Genomic DNA, 24,719 nt, shown 5'->3' on the forward strand with positions numbered 1-24,719 from the left:
TAAGAGCAGCTAAAATTATAAACGAAAAGCAAATAGCTATACAGAGTAAAACCAATCCTAAAAAGTTTTATAAATTCATAAACAGTAAAAGGTTAAAAAAGGAGAATGTAGGTCCATTAAAAGATGAGCTGGGAGCCTTGATAAACGATGACAAAATAAAAGCGGATATAATGAACAATTTTTTTTTATCAGTATTCACCAGGGAGGATCAGACGGTGACAGTAGTGCATAACGACAGTGACGATAATGATGCGTGGCTAGATACTTGTTTAAGTGAGGAATTAGTCCTGGAGAAACTAAGCAACATAAAGATTAATAAATCACTGGGTCCAGATGGATTTCACCCGAGGGTTATTATGGAGCTTAGGGCTCAGCTAGCAAAACCCTTATACTTGATTTTCTATAGTTCAATTAGATCAGGTACGGTACCGAGGGATAGGTGTATAGCTGAGGTAGTGCCATTATTTAAAAAGGGATCCAAAAATCATCCTGGGAACTATCGACCAGTTAGTATAAACTCTATAGTGGGTAAAATATTGGAAGGAATTTTGAGGAAGAGCATAGAGGATTATGTGCGGAATGCTACGTTTATTAGCAATAGTCAGCATGGGTTTGTGAGGGACAGATCGTGTCAAACTAACTTTATTAGCTTCTACGAGGAAGTGAGCGTTAATCTCGACCAGGGTAAAGCAGTGGATGTGGTCTTTTTAGATTTTGCAAAAGCCTTCGATACAGTGCCTCATAGGAGACTGATCATCAAATTAAGAGAACTTGGACTAGGAAATACTATTTGTACATGGATAGGAAATTGGCTAGATAACAGGGTACAATGAGTAGTGGTTAATGGGATGTTCTCCAGCTGGGCACCAGTAGTCAGCGGAATACCACAAGGGTCCGTAATTGGCCTGCTACTGTTCAATATATTTATTAATGATCTAGGAATAGTCCTGGGAAGCACAGTGTCAATCTTTGCAGATGATACTAAACTGTGTAAGGTGTAATTAATTCAGAAATAGATGTAGAGTCTCTACAGAATGACTTACTTAAACTTGAAACTTGGGCGTCTAAATGGGGAATGAGATTCAATATTGAAAAATGCAAAGTTATGCACTTTGGGATTAGAAACAAACTTGCATCCTACACTCTTAATGGGGAAAATACAGGGGTAGCAGTAGTGGAAAATGATTTGGGGGAGCTCATAGATAATAGGCTTAATAACAGTACACAATGTCAAAATGCAACAAAGAAGGCAAGTAAAGTCCTTTCGTGCATAAAACGGGGTATTGAGTCAAGGGAAGAGAATGTAATCCTGCCTCTGTATAAATCATTGATACGTCCGCATCTGCAATATTGTGTTTAATTTTGGGCACCATATTATAAAAAAAGATATCGGGGAGCTCGAAAGAGTTCAAAGGCGTGCTACTAAACTGATTAAAGGGTTAGAGACACTGGAGTATGAGGAAAGGCTTACTAGGTTAAATTTGTATTCCCTTCAAAAGAGGAGACTAAGAGGAGACATCATTAATATCTTCAAATATGTAAAGGGTTAATACAAAGAGTTAGCAGGGGATTTGTTTATTAATAAAACTCTGTATAGGACACGTGGGCACCCACTGAGGCTAGAGGAGAGAAAATTCCGCACACAACGTAGGAAAGGGTTCTTCACCGTAAGGGCAATAAGGATTTGGAACTCCCTGCCAGAGAAGATAATAATGGCGGACTCTTTAAATGCATTTAAAAACGGATTGGACCGTTTTCAAGCTGAAAAAGGCATCCAAGGCTATAGCATTTAATATATTGACATTATGTATATGGGAGTGATACGAAATATAGTTGTCCATAGGTACGAAACCATTATTTTGGCTGGTGCATTATAATATGCACTGCTTAACACGGATACAGGTTGAACCTGATGGGCATTTTGCCTCTTTTCAACCTCACTAACTATGTAACTATGTTTATTAAGAGGGTTCCCAGCTGCTGTGATATAGTATGGCTGATTGTTATATCTCATAAAGTGGCAGTTACGATGTATAAACCCCAATGTCCTCTGCATTGCAAAGAGACACAATAAACAGAATTAACCTAGTACGCACCAATGGTCAGGAGTGCCAATTGTCTTTCATTTCTAGGGACAGTCCAGGTTTTACAGACTTGTCCCTGATTGTTTTCCCCCCATAGAAATTGATATATTTTTTTCACATTAACCAACTGCTTTACATACTGTACATTCCTACTCAAAAATTTCAGGGAGTTCTCCCAGACTCTTGGGATCCCACCCACTGCCCTAGAATGTATGTGATAACGCGTTCCGCTGTTCAACACATCATCATGGAACGTAGGTTGAAAAAGAAGGCAAGTATGACTGCTGAGTACAACATGTGCTATCCTATAAGCAATTCCCATGGATTAGTCTTATTTTATGGACTTGAAAAGGTATAATAAATAATATTTATTGAGGTGTTGTAGTTACAATCACAGTAACATGATAACCAATTTCAGAAAATATGTCAAGATATCAGCTGTAGTGCACAGAGGACACGTAGACTAGTGTACAAGGGAGTAATTCAGAGTTCATCGCAGCAGCAAATTTGTTAGCAGTTGGGTAAAACCATGTGCACTGCAGGTGGGTCAGATATAACATGTGCAGAGAGAGTTAGATTTGGGTGGGTTATATTGTTTCTGTGCAGGGTAAATAAATACTGGCTGCTTTATTTTTACACTGCAATTTAGATTTCAGTCGGAACACACCCCACCCAAATCTAACTCCCTCTGCACATGTTATATCTGCCCCCCTGCAGTGCACATGGTTTTGCCCAACTGCCAACAAATTTGCTGCTGCGATCAACTCTAAATAAGGCTCTATGGGGTAAATTTACTAAGATGGGAGTTCTATTTAAGATGGGATGTTGTCCATAGCAACCAATCAGATTCCAGCTATTATCTTCTAGAAGGTGCTAGATAAATGAGAAGTAGGATCTGATTGGTTGCTATGGGCAACATCCCATCTTAAATAGAACTCCCATCTTAGTAAATTTACCCCTAAGTGTATAACTATTAATTTTTTTAATGAGTGTTTCAAGGGAAAGCAACACATTGGAGTGCGTGTAAAAAAAAAGGGTAAGGTAAGACTAGAGATAATAGGGCTTAATTTATTAAAGGTTTGTTTTGTCGGGTTTAAAAACAAATGAGAACTGGCGTATTTTAACGGAAGGTTCATGGTAAAATGGTGCGGGTTTAAAATAGTGGTTTATCTATATATTAATAGCAGAAGGATAACTTTTATAAGTAACATATTTGGTTTGTAGTTTTGCAGAAAAATATTGGCGTTGCAATTGATTGCTTAATTTCGGAGTTATGTTGCAAAACGTCCGCCTGCCATTAACAATCCATCACGATTGTACTCTGGAAAATGTGACAGTTGGTGAACTCTCCCTGTGCACTTGCTGGGTGACCTGGAACATGTGATCTACTGGCTGGTCTGGAAACTGTGACAGTTATTTGCAGCCACCCACTAAACAGGGATTTTTCTAAATTTTACTCCTAAGGGGGTGAGAAGGGGTAAAATGTTCCACCCGGCAAACCTTTGCCTGGTTGAAACCGGCACATCAGCAAGTATTTAATAATTATAGTAAACACTGCATGGGTAAGATACAGACAGGAGTTCTCATTACAAATATTTTTCTTGTATCAGATGCTCATGCAGAATTGGGCTGCGAGGATGAGACTATAATACGTTTAGCCTCACTGCAAAGTCTCCTGTACTAACTGAGAATAATGAGATACTGAGCTGATTAATCCTCTCATCTTTCACTTTGCTCAGAATAAACAGTCAGATAATACTTTCATCAGTATCCAGATCTCATTCCGAGTGTCAATAACACAATCAATGTCATACAGCTTCAGTTTTATCTGGTTGGGCACAGAATGCGCTGGGGTACGTGGATAAGGTCAACATTACACTGGTATATTTAGAATAGTCAGACCCGGTGGAGTAACTAAGGAAGGCTGCAGCCAAGACAGGAGGAAAACTGGGTGCAATATCAAGTCGGTATAAAGATCGAGTTTAGAAGAGGGAGTAATAAATAAATAAATAAATATATGCAGTAAATATTCTCTCCACATATACATTTGGTGTGTACACCTCCACAGAGAACATTTGGCGTGTACTCCTTCATAGAGGAGATTCTGTTCATACTCCTTCATAGAGAACATCCTGTGTGTATACCTTCATAGAGGACATCCTGTGTGTACTCCTTCATAGAGGACATGCTGTGTGTATACCTTAATAGAGGACATCCTGTGTGTACTCCTTCATAGAGGACATCCTGTGTGTACTCCTTCATAGAGGACATCCTGTGTGTACTCCTTCATAGAGGACATCCTGTGTGTACTCCTTCATAGAGGACATCCTGTGTGTATACCTTCATAGAGGACATCCTGTGTGTACTCCTTCATAGAGGACATTCTGTGTGTACTCCTTCATTGAGGACATTCTGTGTGTACACCTTCATAGAGGACATCCTGTGTACTCCTTCATAGAGGACATTCTGTGTGTACACCTTCATAGAGGACATCTTGTGTGTACTCCTTCATAGAGGACATTCTCCTTTATAGAGGACATTCTGTGTGTACTCCTTCATATAGGACATTCTGTGTGTACTCCTTCGTAGAGGACATCCTGTGTACTCCTTCATAGAGGACATTCTGTGTGTACTCCTTCATAGAGGACATTCTGTGTGTATACCTTCATAGAGGACATCCTGTGTGTACTCCTTCATAGAGGACATCCTGTGTGTACTCCTTCATAGAGGACATCCTGTGTGTATACCTTCATAGAGGACATCCTGTGTGTACTCCTTCATAGAGGACATTCTGTGTGTACTCCTTCATTGAGGACATTCTGTGTGTACACCTTCATAGAGGACATCCTGTGTACTCCTTCATAGAGGACATTCTGTGTGTACACCTTCATAGAGGACATCTTGTGTGTACTCCTTCATAGAGGACATTCTCCTTTATAGAGGACATTCTGTGTGTACTCCTTCATATAGGACATTCTGTGTGTACTCCTTCGTAGAGGACATCCTGTGTACTCCTTCATAGAGGACATCCTGTGTACTCCTTCATAGAGGACATCCTGTGTGTACTCCTTCATAGAGGACATCCTGTGTGTATACCTTCATAGAGGACATCCTGTGTGTACTCCTTCATAGAGGACATCCTGTGTGTACTCCTTCATAGAGGACATTCTGTGTGTATACCTTCATAGAGGACATCCTGTGTCTACTCCTTCATAGAGGACATCCTGTGTGTATACCTTCATAGAGGACATCCTGTGTGTACTCCTTCATAGAGGACATTCTGTGTGTATAGCTTCATAGAGGACATTCTGTGTGTATACCTTCATAGAGGACATCCTGTGTGTACACCTTCATAGAGGACATCCTGTGTGTACTCCTTTATAGAGGACATCCTGTGTGTACTCCTTCATAGAGGACATTCTGTGTGTACTCCTTCACAGAGGACATTCTGAGTGTACTCCTTCATAGAGGACATTCTGTGTGTACTCTTTTATAGAGGACATCCTGTGTGTACTCCTTCATAGAGGACATTCTGTGTGTACACCTTCATAGAGGACATTCTCCTTTATAGAGGACATCCTGTGAGTACGCCTTCATAGAGGACATTCTGTGCTTACACCTTTATAGAGGACATTCTGTGTGTACTCCTTCATAGAGGACATTCTGTGTGTACTCCTTCATAGAGGACATTCTCCTTTATAGAGGACATCCTGTGTGTACTCCTTCATAGAGGATAGTCTCCTTTATAGAGGACTTTCTGTGTGTACTCCTTCATAGAGGACATTCTGTGTGTACTCCTTCATAGGGGACATCCTGTGTGAACTCCTTCATAGAGGACATTGTCCTTTATAGAGGACATCCTGTGTATACTCCTTCATAGAGGACATTCTGTGTGTACACCTTTATAGAGGACATCCTGTGTGTACTCCTTCATAGAGGACATTCTGTGTGTACACCTTCATAGAGGACATCATGTGTGTACTCCTTCATAGAGGACATTCTGTGTGTACTCCTTCATAGAGGACATTCTGTGTGTACACCTTCATAGAGGACATCCTGTGTGTACTCATTCATAGAGGACATTCTCCTTTATAGAGGACATTCTGTGTGTACTCCTTCATATAGGACATTCTGTGTGTACTCCTTCGTAGAGGACATCCTGTGTACTCCTTCATAGAGAACATCCTGTGTGTACTCCTTCATAGAGGACATCCTGTGTACTTCTTCATAGAGGACATTCTCCTTTATAGAGGACATTCTTTGTGTACTCCTTCATAGAGGACATTCTCCTTTATAGAGGACATTCTGTGTGTACTCCTTCATAGAGGACATTCTGTGTGTATAGCTTCATAGAGGACATCCTGTGTGAACTCCTTCATAGAGGAAATTGTCCTTTATAGAGGACATTCTGTATGTACTCTTTTATAGAGGACATCCTGTGTATACTCCTTCATAGAGGACATTCTGTGTGTACACCTTTATAGAGGACATCCTGTGTGTACTCCTTCACAGAGGACATTCTGTGTGTACACCTTCATAGAGGACATCCTGTGTGTACACCTTTATAGAGGACATTCTGTGCATACACCTTTATAGAGGATATCCTGTGTGTACTCCTTCATAGAGGACATTCTGTGTGTACTCCTTCATAGAGGACATTCTGTGCATACACCTTTATAGAGGACATCCTGTGTGTACTCCTTCATAGAGGACATTCTGTGTGTACACCTTCATAGAGGACATTCTATGTGTACACCTTCATAGAGGACATTCTGTGCATACACCTTTATAGAGGACATCCTGTGTGTACTCCTTCATAGAGGACATTCTGTGTGTACTCTTTTATAGAGGACATCCTGTGTGTACGCCTTCATAGAGGACATTCTGTGTGTACACCTTTATAGAGGACATCCTGTGTGTACTCCTTCACAGAGGACATTCTGTGTGTACACCTTCATAGAGGACATCCTGTGTGTACACCTTCATAGAGGACATTCTGTGCATACACCTTTATTGAGGATATCCTGTGTGTACTCCTTCATAGAGGACATTCTGTGTGTACTCCTTCATAGAGGACATTCTGTGTGTACTCCTTCATAGAGGACATCCTGTGTGTATTCCTTCATAGAGGACATTCTGTGTGTACAGCTTCATAGAGGACATTCTATGTGTATACCTTCATAGAGGACATCCTGTGTGTACACCTTCATAGAGGACATCCTGTGTGTACTCCTTCATAGAGGACATTCTGTGTGTACTCCTTCATAGAGGACATTCTGAGTGTACTCCTTCATAGAGGACATTGGGGCAGATGTATTAACCTAGAGATGGCATAAGGAAGTGATAAACCAGTGATAAATGAAAGGTGATACACGCACCAGCCAATCAGCTCCTAACTGGTAATTTACATATTGGAGCTGATTGGATGGTACGTGTATCACCTTGCATTTATCACTGGTTTATCACTTCCTTATGCCTTATCCAGGTTAATACATCTGCCCCATTCTCCTTTATAGAGGACATTCTGTGTGTACTCCTTCATAGAGGACATTCTGTGTGTATTCCTTCATAGAGGACATTCTGTGTGTACTCCTTCATAGAGGACATTCTGTGTGTACTCCTTCATAGAGGACATCCTGTGTGTACTCCTTCATAGAGGACATTCTCCTTTATAGAGGACATTCTGTGTGTACTCCTTCATAGAGGACATCCTGTGTGTACTCCTTCATAGAGGACATCCTGTGTGTACACCTTTATGGAGGACATCCTGTGTGTACTTCTTCATAGAGGACATTCTCCTTTATAGAGGACATTCTGTGTGTACTCCTTCACAGAGGACATTCTCCTTTATAGAGGACATTCTGTGTGTACTCCTTCACAGAGGACATTCTCCTTTATAGAGGACATTCTGTGTGTACTCCTTCATAGAGGACATTCTCCTTCATAGAGGACATTCTGTGTTTAGTCCTTCACAGAGGACATTCTCCTTTATAGAGGACATTCTGTGTGTACTCTTATATAGAGGACATCCTTTGTGTACTCCTTCATAGAGGACATTCTGTGTGTACACCTTTATGGAGGACATCCTGTGTGTACTCCTTCATAGAGGACATTCTCCTTTATAGAGGACATTCTGTGTGTACTCTTTTATAGAGGACATCCTGTGTGTACTCCTTCATAGAGGACATACTGTGTGTACACCTTTATGGAGAACATCCTGTGTGTACTCCTTCATAGAGGACATTCTCCTTCATAGAGGACATTCTGTGTGTACTCCTTCACAGAGGACATTCTCCTTTATAGAGGACATTCTGTGTGCACACCTTTATAGAGGACATTCTGTGTGTACTCCTTCACAGAGGACATTCTCCTTTATAGAGGACATTCTGTGTGTACACCTTCATAGAGGATATTCTCCTTTATAGAGGACGTCTTGTGTGTATTGCTTCATAGAGGACATCCTGTGTGTACTCCTTCATAGAGGACATCCTGTGTGTACTCCTTCATAGAGGACATTATGTGCATACACCTTTATAGAGGACATCCTGTGTGGACACCTGCACAGAGGGCATTTGGTGCGTACACCAGCACAGAGGGCATTTGGTGCATACACCTGTACAGAGGGCATTTGGTGCGTACACCTGCACAGAGGACATTCAGTGCGCACACCTGCACAGGGGACAAAGTGGTCTATTTACTAAGCCTTGGATGGAGATAAAGTACCAGCCATTCAGCTCCTGTCATTTTTCTAATCCAGCCTGTGGCATGACAGTTAGGAGCTGATTGCCTAGTACTTTATCTCCATTCACTTTATCTCCATCCAAGGCTAAGTAAATAGACTCCAAATTCTGATTCCAGTTTCCAGTGTTCTCTGAATTCCCGATTCATAGCTGGCGGCCGCCGTTCATCTACTGGTATTACCAGTAGATGAACAGCGGGGTGAGCGGCTTTCCATAGCGTCCTGCTATGGAAAGCCGCTCACCCCCGCTGACATCGCTGGGCAGGGGGGAAAAGTGCTCAGTGTGTATGGACCTTTACACTGCAATTTAGATTTTAGTTTCAACACACTCCACCCAAATCTAACTCTCTGTGCACATGTTATATCTGCCCCCTCCCCTACAGTGCAACATGGTTTTGCCCAATTGCTAACTTTTTTGGTTTGCTAACAACTCTGAATAACCCCCTTTGTTACAAGGATTTTCACAAAATAAAAAGAGTGACCTGGTAGCACGGGTGTGGGATCCCGGCAGCGGAATGCCGGCAAGGGGGCAGGGGGCGAGTGCAACAAGCCCCTTGCGGGCTTGGTTCTATACCCACTGTCGAAGTCAAAAATATTACATAAAAAGAACATACAAACTACACACATTATAAGTCGCTATACTTGCAAATACGCGCAGCGAGCACAGCAATATATGGTAACACACGCATTTACACGGACATGCCACAGAGATGGATTCAACACTTATTTCATGCAGTACATAATTATAATAATATCAAGCGCCAGACATCATGATGATTTAAAATTATAATGTGTGGGTGTATTGTCTTCTCTTATGGGATGCAGTGTTTTGCGATGTACAGCGCACATTCATGGCAAATGGTAATAAGATGTGCAGGCATCTACAATATATATTAGAGCGGGCATTTTAAATATTTGTAAGAAAGCAATTTGGCATTCACACCACTCTATGGGTGTCGTGGACACCCACGAGTGTGAATAGTCCATGTTGGTCGGCATGCCGACCATCGGGATTGTGAGGGGGGCGGGATGTAGTTATGTACGTCGGTCACATAACTACATCCCGGTAGCACGACAGCTCGCTGGCAAGATTACACTCTATTGGGGCTGATTCAGCCGGTATACGTTTGGCAGGTCGACCCTACTTAGGTCGACAGTCACTAGGTTGACCACTATTGGTCGACATTGACATGGTCGACATGGACAAATGGTCGACACATGGACATGGTTGACACAGAACAGGTCGACATGTGAGAAGGTCGACATGTTTTTTTTAAAATGGCTTTCTTTTTTTAAAAAATTGATTTTTAACTTTTTTTTACTTTACCATTCACGTGGATTACGACTGGGAATAGTAACCTGTACCGAGTGCAGCGATAGCGGAGCGAGGCACCTTGCCCGCAGCATGGTGAGCAAAGCGAGCCATGCAGGGGGACGCGGTGCACTAATTGGGGTTCCTGGTCATGTTACGGAAAAAAATAACACCAAAACCAGTTAAAAAAATCTATGTCGACCTTTTCATGTGTCAACCTTTCCCAAGTTGACCATTTTCATGTGTCAACTATTTGTCCATGTCGACCATGTCAATGTCGAACAATAGTGGTCGACCTAATGACTGTCGACCTTAACATGGTTGACCATTCATACCAGGACCAATTCAACCAGCATCAAGGTTTTATTCTCACAGATATGTGACCACTTTATGTTAATAGTATTAATCTTTGTTTTAAGCAATGTTTTCATTGCTGGAACTGCGGCATATGCATGCAGTGTCGGACTGGGGCATGTAGGGCCCACTGGGGGAATACAGTGGTAGGGGCCTATATTTAGAGGTGTGGCCAGTCTCTACAGGGGGTGTGCCCAGCCGTCACATTGCTTTGCCTAACCATTTTGCAAGTGTTGGTCCCCTAGATAAATATATACAGTGAATACTGTAGTGCATGCAAGATAATGTACTAGATTAGTAACAGTACAGTCTGGAACCTGATCCCTAGAGGAGGGGGTGGGCCCCCAGGCAGTAGGGCCCACCGGTGGTTTCCCCTGTACCCCTGTGGGCCAGTCCGACCCTGTATGCATGTTGAAACATGCCTGTCTGAATCAGGCCCTGTCCCTTTTGCATTAAACACACAGTGCAGCCTGAGAAATAGACATCGATACTTTTGTGTGGCAAAAAAGGTCACAACTACTATTATAATTTGCAATCATATGAATGGTGGGTAACTCCCCCCCCCCCCAAAAAAAAAAAAAAAAAAAAAAAAAACCCTGACGCATTTTCTAAAGAAAAAACAATCTACAGGTTCCAACTCGTGTATAATACTGTACTATAGCATATACAGTATACACTTATTTTCAGAACTATGACTGACATTTTATTCCATGCTTATGATTATATAATAGATGGTGCTTTTACTGTTCTTCTCTACAAAGACATATTTCAAGTTTGTGTAAATAAGCCAGTAATTATCTGCAGCACAGAGTCAATGAAACTAGATGCTTTCTGGTTATCACCGCAGCACACCTTTCACAGCACAATGCTACGCATTGGCGGATCCAGGAGGGGGCACTCGGGCCTGTGCCCCCCCTGTCATTTCTGACTTCTTCTTTTTTTTCAAAAGGAGAACAGCAGCAGCACTACTGCTATTTCCGTCAGTCAGATTTGATAAAAGAGCCGGCAGGCACGAGGACCCGCCGCGGCTCTAACAGCAAGTCCGTGTGTTAACCAATGGGGAGGCTGGAGCTGCAGCGCCAGCCTCCCCCTGATTACACCGCAACCTACCTCCCCCACTGCCAGCCAGCCAGAGTCCAGCCCAGGTGCGGGGTTCAAATGCCAGCATCGAGTAAGAATGTTACTTATGACAGTGCAGAAGGCTTCATTAGCCCTCACTGCACTGCACAATAATCCCAGCCCTTCCTCCTCCACTTCCTTTACCACCATGCTAGGTGCAGTCACACTCAGCCTCAGCTTTGAGAAGGCGGCCCGTGTGATTGTGACAGGGCTGTCCAGTAGTAGTCTTATGCTGCTTGTTGGAGATCCAGCTGGCTGCTTCTGCTGATCAAAGATGTGCAGTTCGTGTCCTGCAGTCTGAGTCTCAGTACAGTGCCCAAAACAAGGTATGCTGCACCTGCCACCACCAACTAAAAACTGTAATAATTATATTGTGCTGGGGTGCCTTCCTAATGGAACAGGTGACCAACATTCAAGGCCCAATCAACCTTTTCATCAGGGTGAAACATTGGCAATAAACCAGGATGCGCTCCTACAGCCAATCATTACCTGATGGCGTATTCTGTGAGGCCACGCCCCCTGTGATACCACACCCCTTATCTGGGAGCACGCGTGCCTTAGGTGCATGTAAGTATAACTATTACCGTTACCCTATCATGGTGCCCCCCTTTCATTTTCGTCTGGATCCGCCCCTGATGCTACGCCTGATGCAGCTTTTCCCCCTTATGTTTCACATGCAGTTACCTGGGCTAAATGGTACAGTAACAGAAATGTCAGTAAATGGGATCTGTCACCTCAGTGACGGGTCCATCTTCTGGTAGGGATATGGTCATTAGGTCGACCACTATTGGTCAACATCCATTAGGTCAACATGGTCTATAGGTCGACATGGTCATTAGATTGACATGTACCAGGTCGACATGGGGAAAAAAGGTCGACATGAGTTTCTAAAAATAATAATAATTGTTTGACCTTTTTCATACTTTACGATCCACGTGAACTACGACTGGGAATAGTAACCTGTGCCGAGCGCAGCGCGGCATCTTGTCCAAAGCATGGCGAGCGAAGTGAGGGGACACGGTGCACTAATTGTGGTTCCCCGTCACTTTACGAAGAAAATGACACCAAAAAATGCAAAAAAACTCATGTCGATCTTTTTCCATGTCGACCTAATGACCAGGTCGACCTAGTGACCAAGTCGACCTAACACATGTTGAGCAATAGTGGTCGACCTAAGTGTGGTCGACCTAATGACCCATACCCCTTTTGATAAAATCATTATCCAAATCTTCCCACCCCTCCCACATTCACTGATATACGGATACTGCATGCAGCAGGGGGCTATTAATATACTGAGGTTGCTTTATAGCAGTCACTGGTAGAACGGGGCCAAATATATATTTATTAAATAGGTGCTCAGGACCTCATTCAGGTTGGGTCACAAATCGCGATCCAACAGCAATAATTACAATGATGAAGCGGGTGCACGTGCATTACTGCGGGCGCCCTACAGTATTGGCGAACGCCTCTACCTGATTGACAGGCAGAAGCGTTCGCAGGGCGGCAAAAGTCCATTTCCAAGGCAGAGACAGGGTGTTGCGGGGGCGGTGGCTTTTGAACGGGGCGTGGCGGCAGCGTTACCAGGGTGGTTACGTGACATCACATGTAGCCGCTCCGATCAAAAGATGGCAGCGGGCCTCCTGCCATTGCACCAAGGAGGCTTCCCTAATTTGTGCAACCGTGCGCTAATTGCGGCGCGATCACAATTAGTACGGGTCACAGATTGGGGGCGGCGGTTAGCATGCTGGGCGGCTTTGCCCTGTGATGGGCGGCCCCCAGCATGCGAGTCAAAGGATGACAAATTCTTCTAAAAAGCAGAATTTGCAATCCTTACTAAATAGGGTCCTTTAATGATTAAAGCTGTGATACAGTTATGAGTGTGTATGTGTGTGTGTGTATGTATGTGTGTGTGTGTGTTTGTGTGTGTGTGTGTGTAACGCTACAGTTAATAACCTGTCCAGGCTTTTACAATTGGGAAGTATAGTATCTTAGAAAAGAAAAAACTGAATATCATGAAAACGGGGGAGTCAGCATTGCAGGTTGGCCACAGGAGTGTAACAAATACGATGGGGTAAATTTACTGAGGTGAGAGGTGGGTGGTGTTGCCCATAGCAACCAATCAGATTGTATCTATTATCGTCTAGAAGCAGCTAGATAAATGGTAAGTAGAATGTGATTGGTTGCTATGGGCAACATAACCAGTTCTAAAAAAACTCCCACCTTAGTAAATTTGCCCTGATGTATGTTCTTGGAATACACAGGGCATTTAAATAGTGTATATGGGAAAAGCCCAGTGCTAAATTTGGCTATGCTTTTTGTGAATTGGGAATATCTGTAAACAGCATAAACAGCATAACCACTAAAAAAACCTACAATATTATAGCGGTTATCAAGCTGAAAAGATAAAAAAACAAGAAAGTGGAGCTGTAGGTGATACTGTATGTGGCTGTAAATTGATGGGGATAGTGATGAAGTGGGTTACAAATTACAATAATAATGAGAGTTCAATAAAAATTGAAGGGGCTACGCGACCATTTGTACATATAATAAATAGGGTAACTTTGGTGCTACGCCTTATATGTCCCTTGTTCAACATACCCTCTAGCCTGGGTACACACTGATCGATATATTGGCCGTTCAATCGGACGGCCGATATATTGCAAGTCCATCGGCGGGTGTGTTCCCCCTAATACGTTTGTGAATGACGTCATTCACAGGCATATCGCGTCGGCTGTGCAACACAGCCGATGGTCAATATATCTGCATCTGGCTGTGTGTATGCTGTCTGCAGGGACCGCCGGTGACTGACCTCTGAACTACAGATGGAGACGCACTCTCCGGCGGGACTAGGTGATCCGGCGCCTAGCCCCGCTACGGGAGTGCACAGAGACGCTCCCATTGTAGTGAATGCGCGTCACGGATGCACACGCGGCCCAGACACTGCGATGGGCGTGGCCAGGCACAGACAGACCCACGATTAGCATGGCTCCATCTGTAGGAGGGCACATGTAAATGCCACTCAGTTGTGACGTCAGCCACGACACATCGGACGGACAATTGGTAAGTGTGTGTGTATGCTGGGGGTTGACCAATCTGGCAGCCAGGTGTGTACCCAGCATAAGGCAACTGCTTAGGTCCACCTGGTGGTAGAAACAACCCTGACTTCTTACATACAATCTTACTATAAATTCTTCTCTAATTACAATAAAAATCAGGATCCAATATTAATACAATAGATCACAGGTTCTCAAACTCGGTCCTCAGGACCCCACACGGTGCATGTTTTGCAGGTCTCCTCACAGAATTACAAGTGACATAATTAGCTCCACCTGTGTACCTTTTAAAATGTGTCAGTGAGTAATTAATGCACCTGTGCACCTGCTGGGTTACCTGCAAATCATGCACTGTGTGGGGTCCTGAGGACCGAGTTTGAGAACCACTGCAATAGATAAATGGACAATTCTATTCCCAGCAAACAGGCACTTATTCCTTTGTGAATGCATTGTGCTCCTAGACTTGCAGAGGTTCCTGCATACACAATGTGCATATAACACACAACCATAAGGTGACAGAGGGGAAGGGAAGGGACAACAGTCTTACCTCATATACGCTGAACTGGCTCTGGCCTCTGGATAGCTCCCTGTAACTTGTAGTAAATTCCCCGATGAAGTCATGACTGGAAAATATTAAGGAATCAAGCTGATAGTTGTCGGCAATATATGTAACCAGACTTGTGCTACATCCAGGGTAACAGTGGCAATATGTATACAATTCGGCACTAAACCGAAAGATTTATTGATAGCACTGATGTCCTTTGCCTTGTGAGGACTTGTTCACATTCAGTTCAGACTCTTCTGAATATAGGAATATTATATAAAGGTTATGAACAGTTTAGTTCTTATATGTCACAGGGTATGCCTCAAATCTTGGTGTACTTGCTGATATAAATTTTTGTGGCTTCACTGTATTTTATTGTAGTATTTTGGTGAAGCGGATTGACATTCTATATGGGGCAGATGTATTAACCTGGAGAAGGCATAAGGAAGTGATAAACCAGTGATAAGTGCAAGGTGATAAACGCACCAGCCAATCAACGCTGAACCGTTAATTTACATATTGGAGCTGATTGGCTGGTGCGTTTATCACCTTGCACTTATCACTGGTTTATCACTTCCTTGTGCCTTCTCCAGGTTAACACATCTGCCCCATATATAATGTCAATCCGCTTCACCAAAATATGATGTGAGGAACAGCGGGCTCTGCCTTCTCCTGATCTCCAGGGGATTTCACTCTTGTAGCGTCACACCCCACCCAGAGGCAGTGTGAGCGACTGGCATTCAGCTAACTAAGGTGTAGTACAGTATTTGCTTTAAAAGGTACAGTATGTGTTAGTTCAGAATCCCTGATGAAAGTTTAAATAGTTAACGTGAAACGTTGATTAAACTTATTGCTTGTATTCATTGGTTATTGCTTTATACTTGAGGGCTGCCTCTCTGGATTGGTTGTGTATACATTTTCTTGGAAAGCATCTTGGTCAGCTACAAGATAATACATATTAATGAGTGGAAATGATGGCATAGTATTATCATATTACCTTCCTCCCCTGTCCCAGTCATAAACATCCACTTTCACCGTTCTGCAAGGAAGGAGAGAATGTACATTATTTTATACCGACTCACTTAGATTGAACCGAAAGACAAAATTCATCTTTAAGTTATTAGAGAATTGACAGCAAAGTGAAAGAACCGGCTGCTTTTTGCTGTCAGTTCCCAAGAATATCGGTTAATACTTTAACTTCACAACTGGTCTTCAGAACCACCCACTTAAGATCAATGGGCCTCATTCAGATGTGGTTGCTGCTGTTGCTATCTACTGCCATACGCAATTGCAATGATATGCTAATATGGGCAGAAATTAACCTGAGCATAGGGACTCCCACTGCTATCGCATAATTTCCATTCAACGACGTATAACTGCTGATACATTGGTACCATCATGGCAAATCGGGTGATGTTGCAGAGTCTGAGTGCCTCTGTAGACGCACAGGCTGAGCTGCTCTCCTGGGGCACATAGAGTTCTCCAGCAGCAAGTGAGATCGCAACTGCTAATTTATGCACATCCAGAAAACGGAGTTTAAATGACCGTGACACGCCTGCGTTTTCCCAACCACTCCCCATTCCCATCCATAAACACGGTCTACCTGTCACTCACTTTGCGACTAATTCCTCAGTGTGACCGCCATCGCAATTCAACCACTACCCGTGCGTACTGCTACTTAGGTGCAGCGCAGTAAGAAAACACGGACCGATTTGCGTTCAACAGATGCTTTACGACTGCATACATACATATACCCAATATGTGCATATATTGTCAGGTTTACACTGCGCATGATGGAACCTTATAACTTACTTTCACTTTAGGACCAACCAACCAATAAATTCAATAAAATGCTTCAATTTTTTCAGATATACTGACTGCTTGGTGTAGCCTAACCTATGCGTGTAGGAATTAACTTTCCTACAAAACTGCCGATAGATATATCCCATTAAAACTATGAGATTAAATGCTTTGTTACAGTGTTTTCTTGGAATTTTCCTTGATACCACTGTAATGTAGCATTTTGTATGCAGATACATCCGCAGTCGCACACAAAATATAGGCATGCTGCATATCATTTTAATCAGCAGAGTCTGTCTGCTTGTGCGTCTTAGTCACACAGTGACGCAAATAAGACACATTTTTTGGGGGAAAAGACGCCGGCTCACTCACGCCAGGAAACTCGCAGTGCATTACGTATTGAGGCTAGATGTACAAGGACACATCTGTACATCACTGTTTCCCAAATGCAGTCCTCATGGCATCCTAACAGTGCATGTTTTCCAGGTCTCCTCGCAGAGCCACATGTGAGTAATAAATCAGTCATTTCGTAATAAGTCCACCTGTGCCCCATCACGGCGATATGGAAAACATGGGGGGTCATTCCGACCCGTTCGCATGCAGCGTTTTGGATATGCACATGTGCGATGGATGCAATGCACAAACACGTCATTGCCCGGCGACGATCGGCGACAGTCCGCGACGCCACCAGCGAGAAAAGTGATCGCAGCGACGATCGCAAGCAGATGAACAGGCGGGAGGTGTTCCGGAGACGATACTCACCGTTTTCCAGGTGTGGTGAGTCCAACGCAGGCGGATCCAGGCGTTTGGAGGGCGGATGTCTGACGTAACAGCCGGGACTTTCATCGCTGGATCCGTCGCACTGGGTAAGTAGCTGCAGGGCTAGTCTTGTTTTACTTGAAACTTTTTTAGCATAGCAGGGCTGCACAAGTGATCGCAGCCCTGCTATGCTAAAATACACTCCCCCCGTAGGCGGCGTCTAGTTGATCGCACGAGCAGCAAAAAGTTGCTACGTGCGATCAACTCGGAATGACCCCCATGGACTGTTAGGGTGCCATGAGGACTGGCATTGGGAAACTTAATCTACACATTACAGCTGAACAGTAAGTCCAGGGGTATCCTCACCTGTCATAGTCACCATTGCACAAGGCTCGCACGGGGATGGTGAACGGCTGCCAAACAGGATTTAATGTGTTTTTCACAACTTCTGTCTTGTGACAAATAGTGAACCTGTAAAAAGAAACAAGACACAAAAAAGTATAATTTTTGAACATTAATATTCGATTGAATATTCATTAATTTTTTGTGTCTGTGCACAGATCTGCCAACATTCCCAATGGCAGAATCTAGATATTTTGGCCACACCCCTGATTTCTACTAAACACACCCATCTTAGGCCAGGCTACACCTATTTTTGTCCACCAGCAAGTAGGACCATTGTCATGTAATACCATAGAGACCTGAATTTGGTGTGCTACCTGAAGGCTGCGGTCAATGGGCCTAATTCAGACCTGATAGTTGTTGTGCAAAATTGCAAGGTGGCGGATTATCGAACAACTACGCATGTGTACGGATCGTAATGCGCAGGCGTGAGGCCAAACTGTGAAAGAAATCAGTATCTTTTGTCATCACTCGGCGAACGCAGGCTGACTGATAGGAAGCAGGCGTTTGTGGGTGGTAACTGGCCGTTTTCTGGGAGTGTTAGGAAGAACGCAGGTGTTCCCAAGTGTTTTTAGGGAGGGGGTGTGACGTCAGCTCCGGCCCCGATAAGCCTGTTTGTATCGCACTGTAGGAGTAAGTCCTGGGCTACGCACAGACTGGAAAAATCATTCGATGGTGAGTGAGTTGTGAACGGATTTGCAGCTGGACGCCGTTTGCAAAGCTTTTCGCACGGCGTACGCAGACTTGCACGGGGCGGGTATTCACTCTGTCTGGGCGGCGACTATCTGATCGCAAACCTCTACAAATTCACAGAGGAGAGATCAGGTCTGAATTAGGCCCTATGTCACTACCCAGAATACTTCAGACCCAAGACTCACGCAGCAGATGAGCGCTACAGAAGAACTGAGACAATCAAATATAATTATACAAATGGGTGTGGCCCCTGACAACCTACTGTAGTTCTGTTTGACAACCCAAGCACAATGCATACACAGTATATAGCAGAGCAGATGAGATGAAGTTCAGCAGACTATAGAAAATAAAGAGCTAAATGCTAATTTTATTTACAGTACATTTATAATATTTTCCAAGTGATCATCCCTCGTCTAATTACTGTTACCCCATTACTGAGCAGCTACTAAGGCCAATTTGTACATAACAGTAGCTGAATATATAGTACTCACCTACTTACTATAGAGCACTGGATCACAGCAGGTGGGCACTACTCCAGAACCACAGTGTTTATAGAAATGTTGCAGCTCTATAATAACACATATCAGTGGATACACTTACGTGCCATCCTCATTACTGCGGTAGAATACAAGGAACGGGTCTGATTTTCCGAAGAAGTCTTTCTTGTCCAACTTGTTAGCGCACAGCTGCATAGTAACAATGTCCTATAAATGGAAATCATACTGATTATCATCATCGCATGTTTTCTAATGTCGCTGTAATGAAATACAGTTTGCTCACTAAATCCTCCTGCAGCTACGAATAACTTGAATTTTTATTGCAAGTTTTTTTTTGTTTTTTAGAAATTCTTTATTTTGAAAGTGATGGTTTTCACAACAGTCAAATACAATAAAACATTGATATTATCATAGTACAGCAATAATGGAATTGAATAAAGTTGCGTAACCAACATTTCAGTTGCTCTGTCTTTTTTTGCTCCATCAATCATATACAGCAATATTTATGCAACTAAGTTGTGCATGTACCAGAAAGTAACACAAACAACAGTGAATAATCATCCATTTTTATCAGGGTAAAGAAAACAAGACTGGATAAGGGAAACACAAGGGGAAGGAACAGAGGGGGTAAGGGAAGAATAGCAAGTAAGTGAGAAAGTAGATTTGAAACAGACATTAATCCAACCAAAAGGAAAGTAGATACTTATTTAGGGGGACATTTACTAAGCAGTGATAAGAGAGGAGAAGTGAGCCAGTGGAGAAGTTGCCCATAGCAACCAATCAGCACTGAAGTAACATCTATAATTTGCATACTATAAAAATATACAGAGCTGCTCTTATCACTGCTTAAATGTCCCCCTTAGTGTGGTTAAGTTGGGGGAACTAGTGCAGCATAGGTCAACGTGGATTTAAATTCTATCCAGTTAAACCAGGTGGCCACACAGTCCGAATGTTTGTCTAAAGCTGTATAAAATATGTCTTCCATAGACATGTAAAAGTCTATTCGCCGACACCATTCCCAAATTGTTGGAGCAGACTCTGAACGCCAATGCACCAGAGCAGCATTGTTTAGATGTTTAAGGAGCGATTTTTTATAATTGAGTGATGATTGAGTGCGATAGTAACCAAAAGTCTGGCCCATGTGGTACCTGATACTCCAGGATTTTAGATGATACAGGTTGAGTATCCCATATCCAAATATTCCGAAATACGGAATATTCCGAAATACGGACTTTTTTGAGTGAGAGTGAGATAGTGAAACCTTTGTTTTTTGATGGCTCAATGTACACAAACGTTGTTTAATACACAAAGTTATTAAAAATATTGTATTAAATGACCTGCAGGCTGTGTGTATAAGGTGTATATGAAACATAAATGAATTGTGTGAATGTACACACACTTTGTTTAATGCACAAAGTTATAAAAAATATTGGCTAAAATGACCTTCAGGCTGTGTGTATAAGGTGTATATGACACATAAATGTATTCTGTGCTTAGATTTAGGTCCCATTACCATGATATCTCATTATGGTATGCAATTATTCCAAAATACGGAAAAATCCGATATCCAAAATACCTCTGGTCCCAAGCATTTTGGATAAGGGAGACTCAACCTGTATCTCAATTACCTCAGTCCAGAAAGGAGTAATTAATGGACAGTGCCACCAAATATGAATTGCCAACAAAGAGGTGAAACTGAGGGATAAAATTTATGAAGACGGGTAGACCATCTTGTGAGTAGTATAAATTGAGTCTCAATGACTTCAAGGCTCGTGGAGCAATGTGCTATAACTTGGCATTGTTTGTCCCAAATAATTCTAACTCCCCGATGCAAAAGATCACCGTCCCATGCATCACAATAAGGGTTAGTAGGAAAGTAATCGTGCAACCAAATTTTATATATTCCCGAGACTGTGTGTGTAGGGTCAGCAGGTTGGGAACACATTTTTTCGAAAAGCGTGAGATCCCTATCAAACCTAGATATCCCTCCTAAAGAGGCGATAAAGTGACGGACCTGGAGCTAAAACCAATAGTCTTTTTTCAATGTGCCATCAATCTCTCATAGCTCTGAGAATGATTTAGTCACATGATTTGTGAACAAATGAGTTAGCCTGGTTATGCCTGCCCACTTCCAGGTAGCAGCTGTCCTACCTGATAATCTCGGTGGGAATCCAGGGTTATTCAGGATGGGCATAAGGGAAGATATTTTTGAAGAAATGCCCGGTTTAAGATGTATCTTCTTCCACAATGCCATGGTGGGACCAACAGTTGGGTGTGTTGAGCTCCCTATTTTTGGAAGCCACGGGACAGCGTGCAGATGCAAATTAGTGGCTACATTTTCCAGTACAACCCATTGTTTCCTCCATAAACCCGGTCGCGAACTATCTAGGATCCTATACAAGGCCGAGGCCTGATGATATGCATAATCATGGGTAATTGCTGACCGCCTTGGGTTTTTAGTCTGAATAAATTACAATGTTTGAATCTAGGTTTCCGTCTTCCCCATACAAAATGGTTTTATGAGCTTCCGAGAGTAATTGGGGTAGGAGTTTTAGAAGTAATGTTTGAAATAAATAAAACAGTCTGGGGAGTATATTAATTTTAACAATATTTATACGTCCCAAAAAAGAGAATTTCTGTGTGAACCATTTCGCCAGTTCTTGTCTCAGTTTCCATAGAAGAGGTATGTGATTCAGTGCAACTGTCTTATGCAGCGATGACGGAATCTTTATGCCCAGATATTTTAAATGGGAAGGTGCCATGTAAATGGAAACAAAGTTGTCAACGCAGAAAACGTGTTCTTGGGTATAGTAATGTTCAGTGCCGTAGATTTGGAATAATTAATTTTGAAGTTGGATAATTTATCAAAGCGTGTAAATTCTTTCATAAGAGATGGGTTAGATATGACCACATGCAGATCATCTGCAAATAGAGCTAAACGATAATTAGTATCTCCAACCTGCAGGCCGGTAACATTGGGATTTTTCCTTATCGCCCTTGCCAGGGCTTCCATACATAAAACAAATACTAGAGGTGAGAGTGGGCAGCCCTGGCGAGTGCCATTAGAAATTCTAATTATATCAGAGAGCGTCCCATTTACTCTAACCTGGGCCGATGGAGCCCTATATAGGGATAGAATTCTTTGTAAAACAATTCCGCCAAGGCCCAATCGTCTCAGGACCTCTTTCATAAAACACCAATCCACCCGATCAATGGCCTTTTCCGCGTCAGTGGAGAGGAGCATCATCGGAACTATCGTTGATTGCGCATAAGCTCCCAAATCAATTATTTTAATGGTATTATCTCTCGCCTCTCTCCCTGGAACAAAACAGACCTGATCTGAGTGGATAATATTGGGCAATAGTAGTCCGAGGCAATTAGCCCTGAGTTTTGCATATAATTTAATGTCTATGTTTAATAAAGAGATTGGTCTATAACTTGACGGAGGTGAAGCATCTTTACCCTCTTTTGGAATAACGGTAATTTGGGCTCCATAGGATTGATCAGAGAAATGGGACTTCTGGGAGATTGCATTACATGCTTGTAACAGAAGGGGGATAAGTTTGTCCTGAAAGGCTTTGTAATAGGGAAGCCATGATGACCCAGGCTTTTACCTGCCGTGGGATGACTTCAAGGCTGAGAGAAGTTCACCCTCCATGAAGGGCTCCTCAAGAGCTTCAGTGATTTCCTCAGGGAGTGTAGAAAATTCGATCTTGTTTAGGAAATCGTTTATCCTCATGAGCATGTTGTTCAGACAATGAGCGTGTCAAGGTTAGATTATACAATTCCGAGTAATAAGTGTGGAAGATTCTAACAATCGCTTTATCAGTAAATTGGGGGGTACCCGTGGTGTCTTTAAGTGTAGATATGTAAGTAAGCGCCCTTTGTGCTCTAAGAGCTCGCGCCAGCAGTTTCCCAGGTTTGTTCCCCTATCTATGGAATTTATGACGACACTGCTGGAATGTTCGACGCACTCTATCAGTAAATAGATTATTAAGTGAGGCCCTTGCTTCATGAAGTTCCACTAGTGTGTCAGAGGCAAGCGCACTTTTATGAGCTAGCTCTAAAATTGTAATTTTCGAGAGCAAAGCATTTCTACATTCTGCTTCTTAAGATATGCGCCCAATTGAATGCACTTGCCCCTGATCACACACTTATGCGCTTCCCATAATCTCACAGGTGAGATTGTGTCGGTCGAATTTAAGGCAATATACTCATCTATGGCCATTTCTAATTGGTTAGTGTTTTTTTTTTTTAAATGATAGATACATTTTGCAGAAAAGTCTATAGCTGATTTGGAAAGCTACACACATAGCAGCCTTTCCTTTTATCGTACGCTGTGTAGACGTAACTTAATCGCATTTGCACACGGGTAATAGTATCTGCTGTCAGTGATGATAGGGCTGGTGCCAGAGCACACTAATAAGCATGGCAGCTATGAAACCGAGCGCATGGATAGAGGTGGTACGGATGGTTGCGTGGTGAATATATGCATTTAGTTCCATGCAAAGGGCCGTAATGGGGGGACGTGTAACTAGTAATGCATGTCCTGGGTGTACGGCCAAGAGTGGGGCATGGCATCCTTAAGAAACAGTCCACCACCCATTTACACCTTGCAGGGTGCCTGGAGAGGATCTGGCTATTTAAAAACACAGATGGCACCCATCTTCCTGTTCCCAGTGCCCATCAACACTTGTTGAATAACGTCATGATGTCACATGCGCTGAAGGCAGGGATCGGGCCACAGAATGTGGGAGGGGCAAAGAACGTGGGCTGAATTGTACTTAACTCTGCAATGTCCAGCTGGTTATCTGGCACTTTCACACAGTAAGTTTTCCATGGCCTCTAATAGCCTTGGCTGTAAAGACACACAAATGTATTTACTAGTAAGCTTCCAGTGTTTTATCCGGCCGATTAATTACCATCACTTATCCAGCGGTTCTATATTCACCGATCCATCATTGAAATAGTTTTGCTCAAACCAGTGGAACAGTACGGTTTCAGCCACAAACTTTATATTTCTCTTCACAAAATAATTGTCAGTGTTCCATAGCCATGAATCCGGCTCTATCAGCAGATGGCATATTGCTACTAGAGATCTCAGACTGAACTTCACAAGTTTCTGTCTACAAATTAATTTGAGACCAGGAATCACCTTGAGTAACAGTTGAGTGCAATGAAGAATTTGACAACACAAAATCTCCTGCAGTTTATTGCCATTTAACCACTGGTGGGGACAGTGATGGTAATGAGTATCTAGGTGAAAGGGGGAGCACTGTATCTAGAGGATGCGGTCAATTTACCTACAATCAAATTCCCGACGGTCAAAATCTCAACAATTGACCGATGATCAATATATCGCC

At 42.8% G+C, this 24,719-nt stretch overlaps 1 protein-coding gene across 3 annotated transcripts in view; it reads right to left on the reverse strand.

Annotated features, from left to right (window-relative positions):
* The window catches only part of CPNE9 (copine family member 9), a 560,849-nt gene that overhangs the window by 47,861 nt on the left and 488,269 nt on the right, over positions 1 to 24,719 (reverse strand). For all 3 annotated transcript variants that reach the window (XM_063940993.1, XM_063940994.1, XM_063940995.1), the window contains 4 exons: positions 19,460 to 19,563; positions 18,131 to 18,235; positions 16,203 to 16,244; positions 15,209 to 15,284 (listed from right to left, as the gene is read on the reverse strand). In XM_063940993.1, the coding sequence (XP_063797063.1) occupies positions 15,209 to 15,284; positions 16,203 to 16,244; positions 18,131 to 18,235; positions 19,460 to 19,563 (327 nt within the window). The remainder of the gene's footprint in view (positions 1 to 15,208; positions 15,285 to 16,202; positions 16,245 to 18,130; positions 18,236 to 19,459; positions 19,564 to 24,719) is intronic.

Source organism: Pseudophryne corroboree, chromosome 9, assembly GCF_028390025.1.
Source record: "Pseudophryne corroboree isolate aPseCor3 chromosome 9, aPseCor3.hap2, whole genome shotgun sequence".
NCBI classification, from domain to species: Eukaryota; Metazoa; Chordata; class Amphibia; order Anura; family Myobatrachidae; genus Pseudophryne; species Pseudophryne corroboree.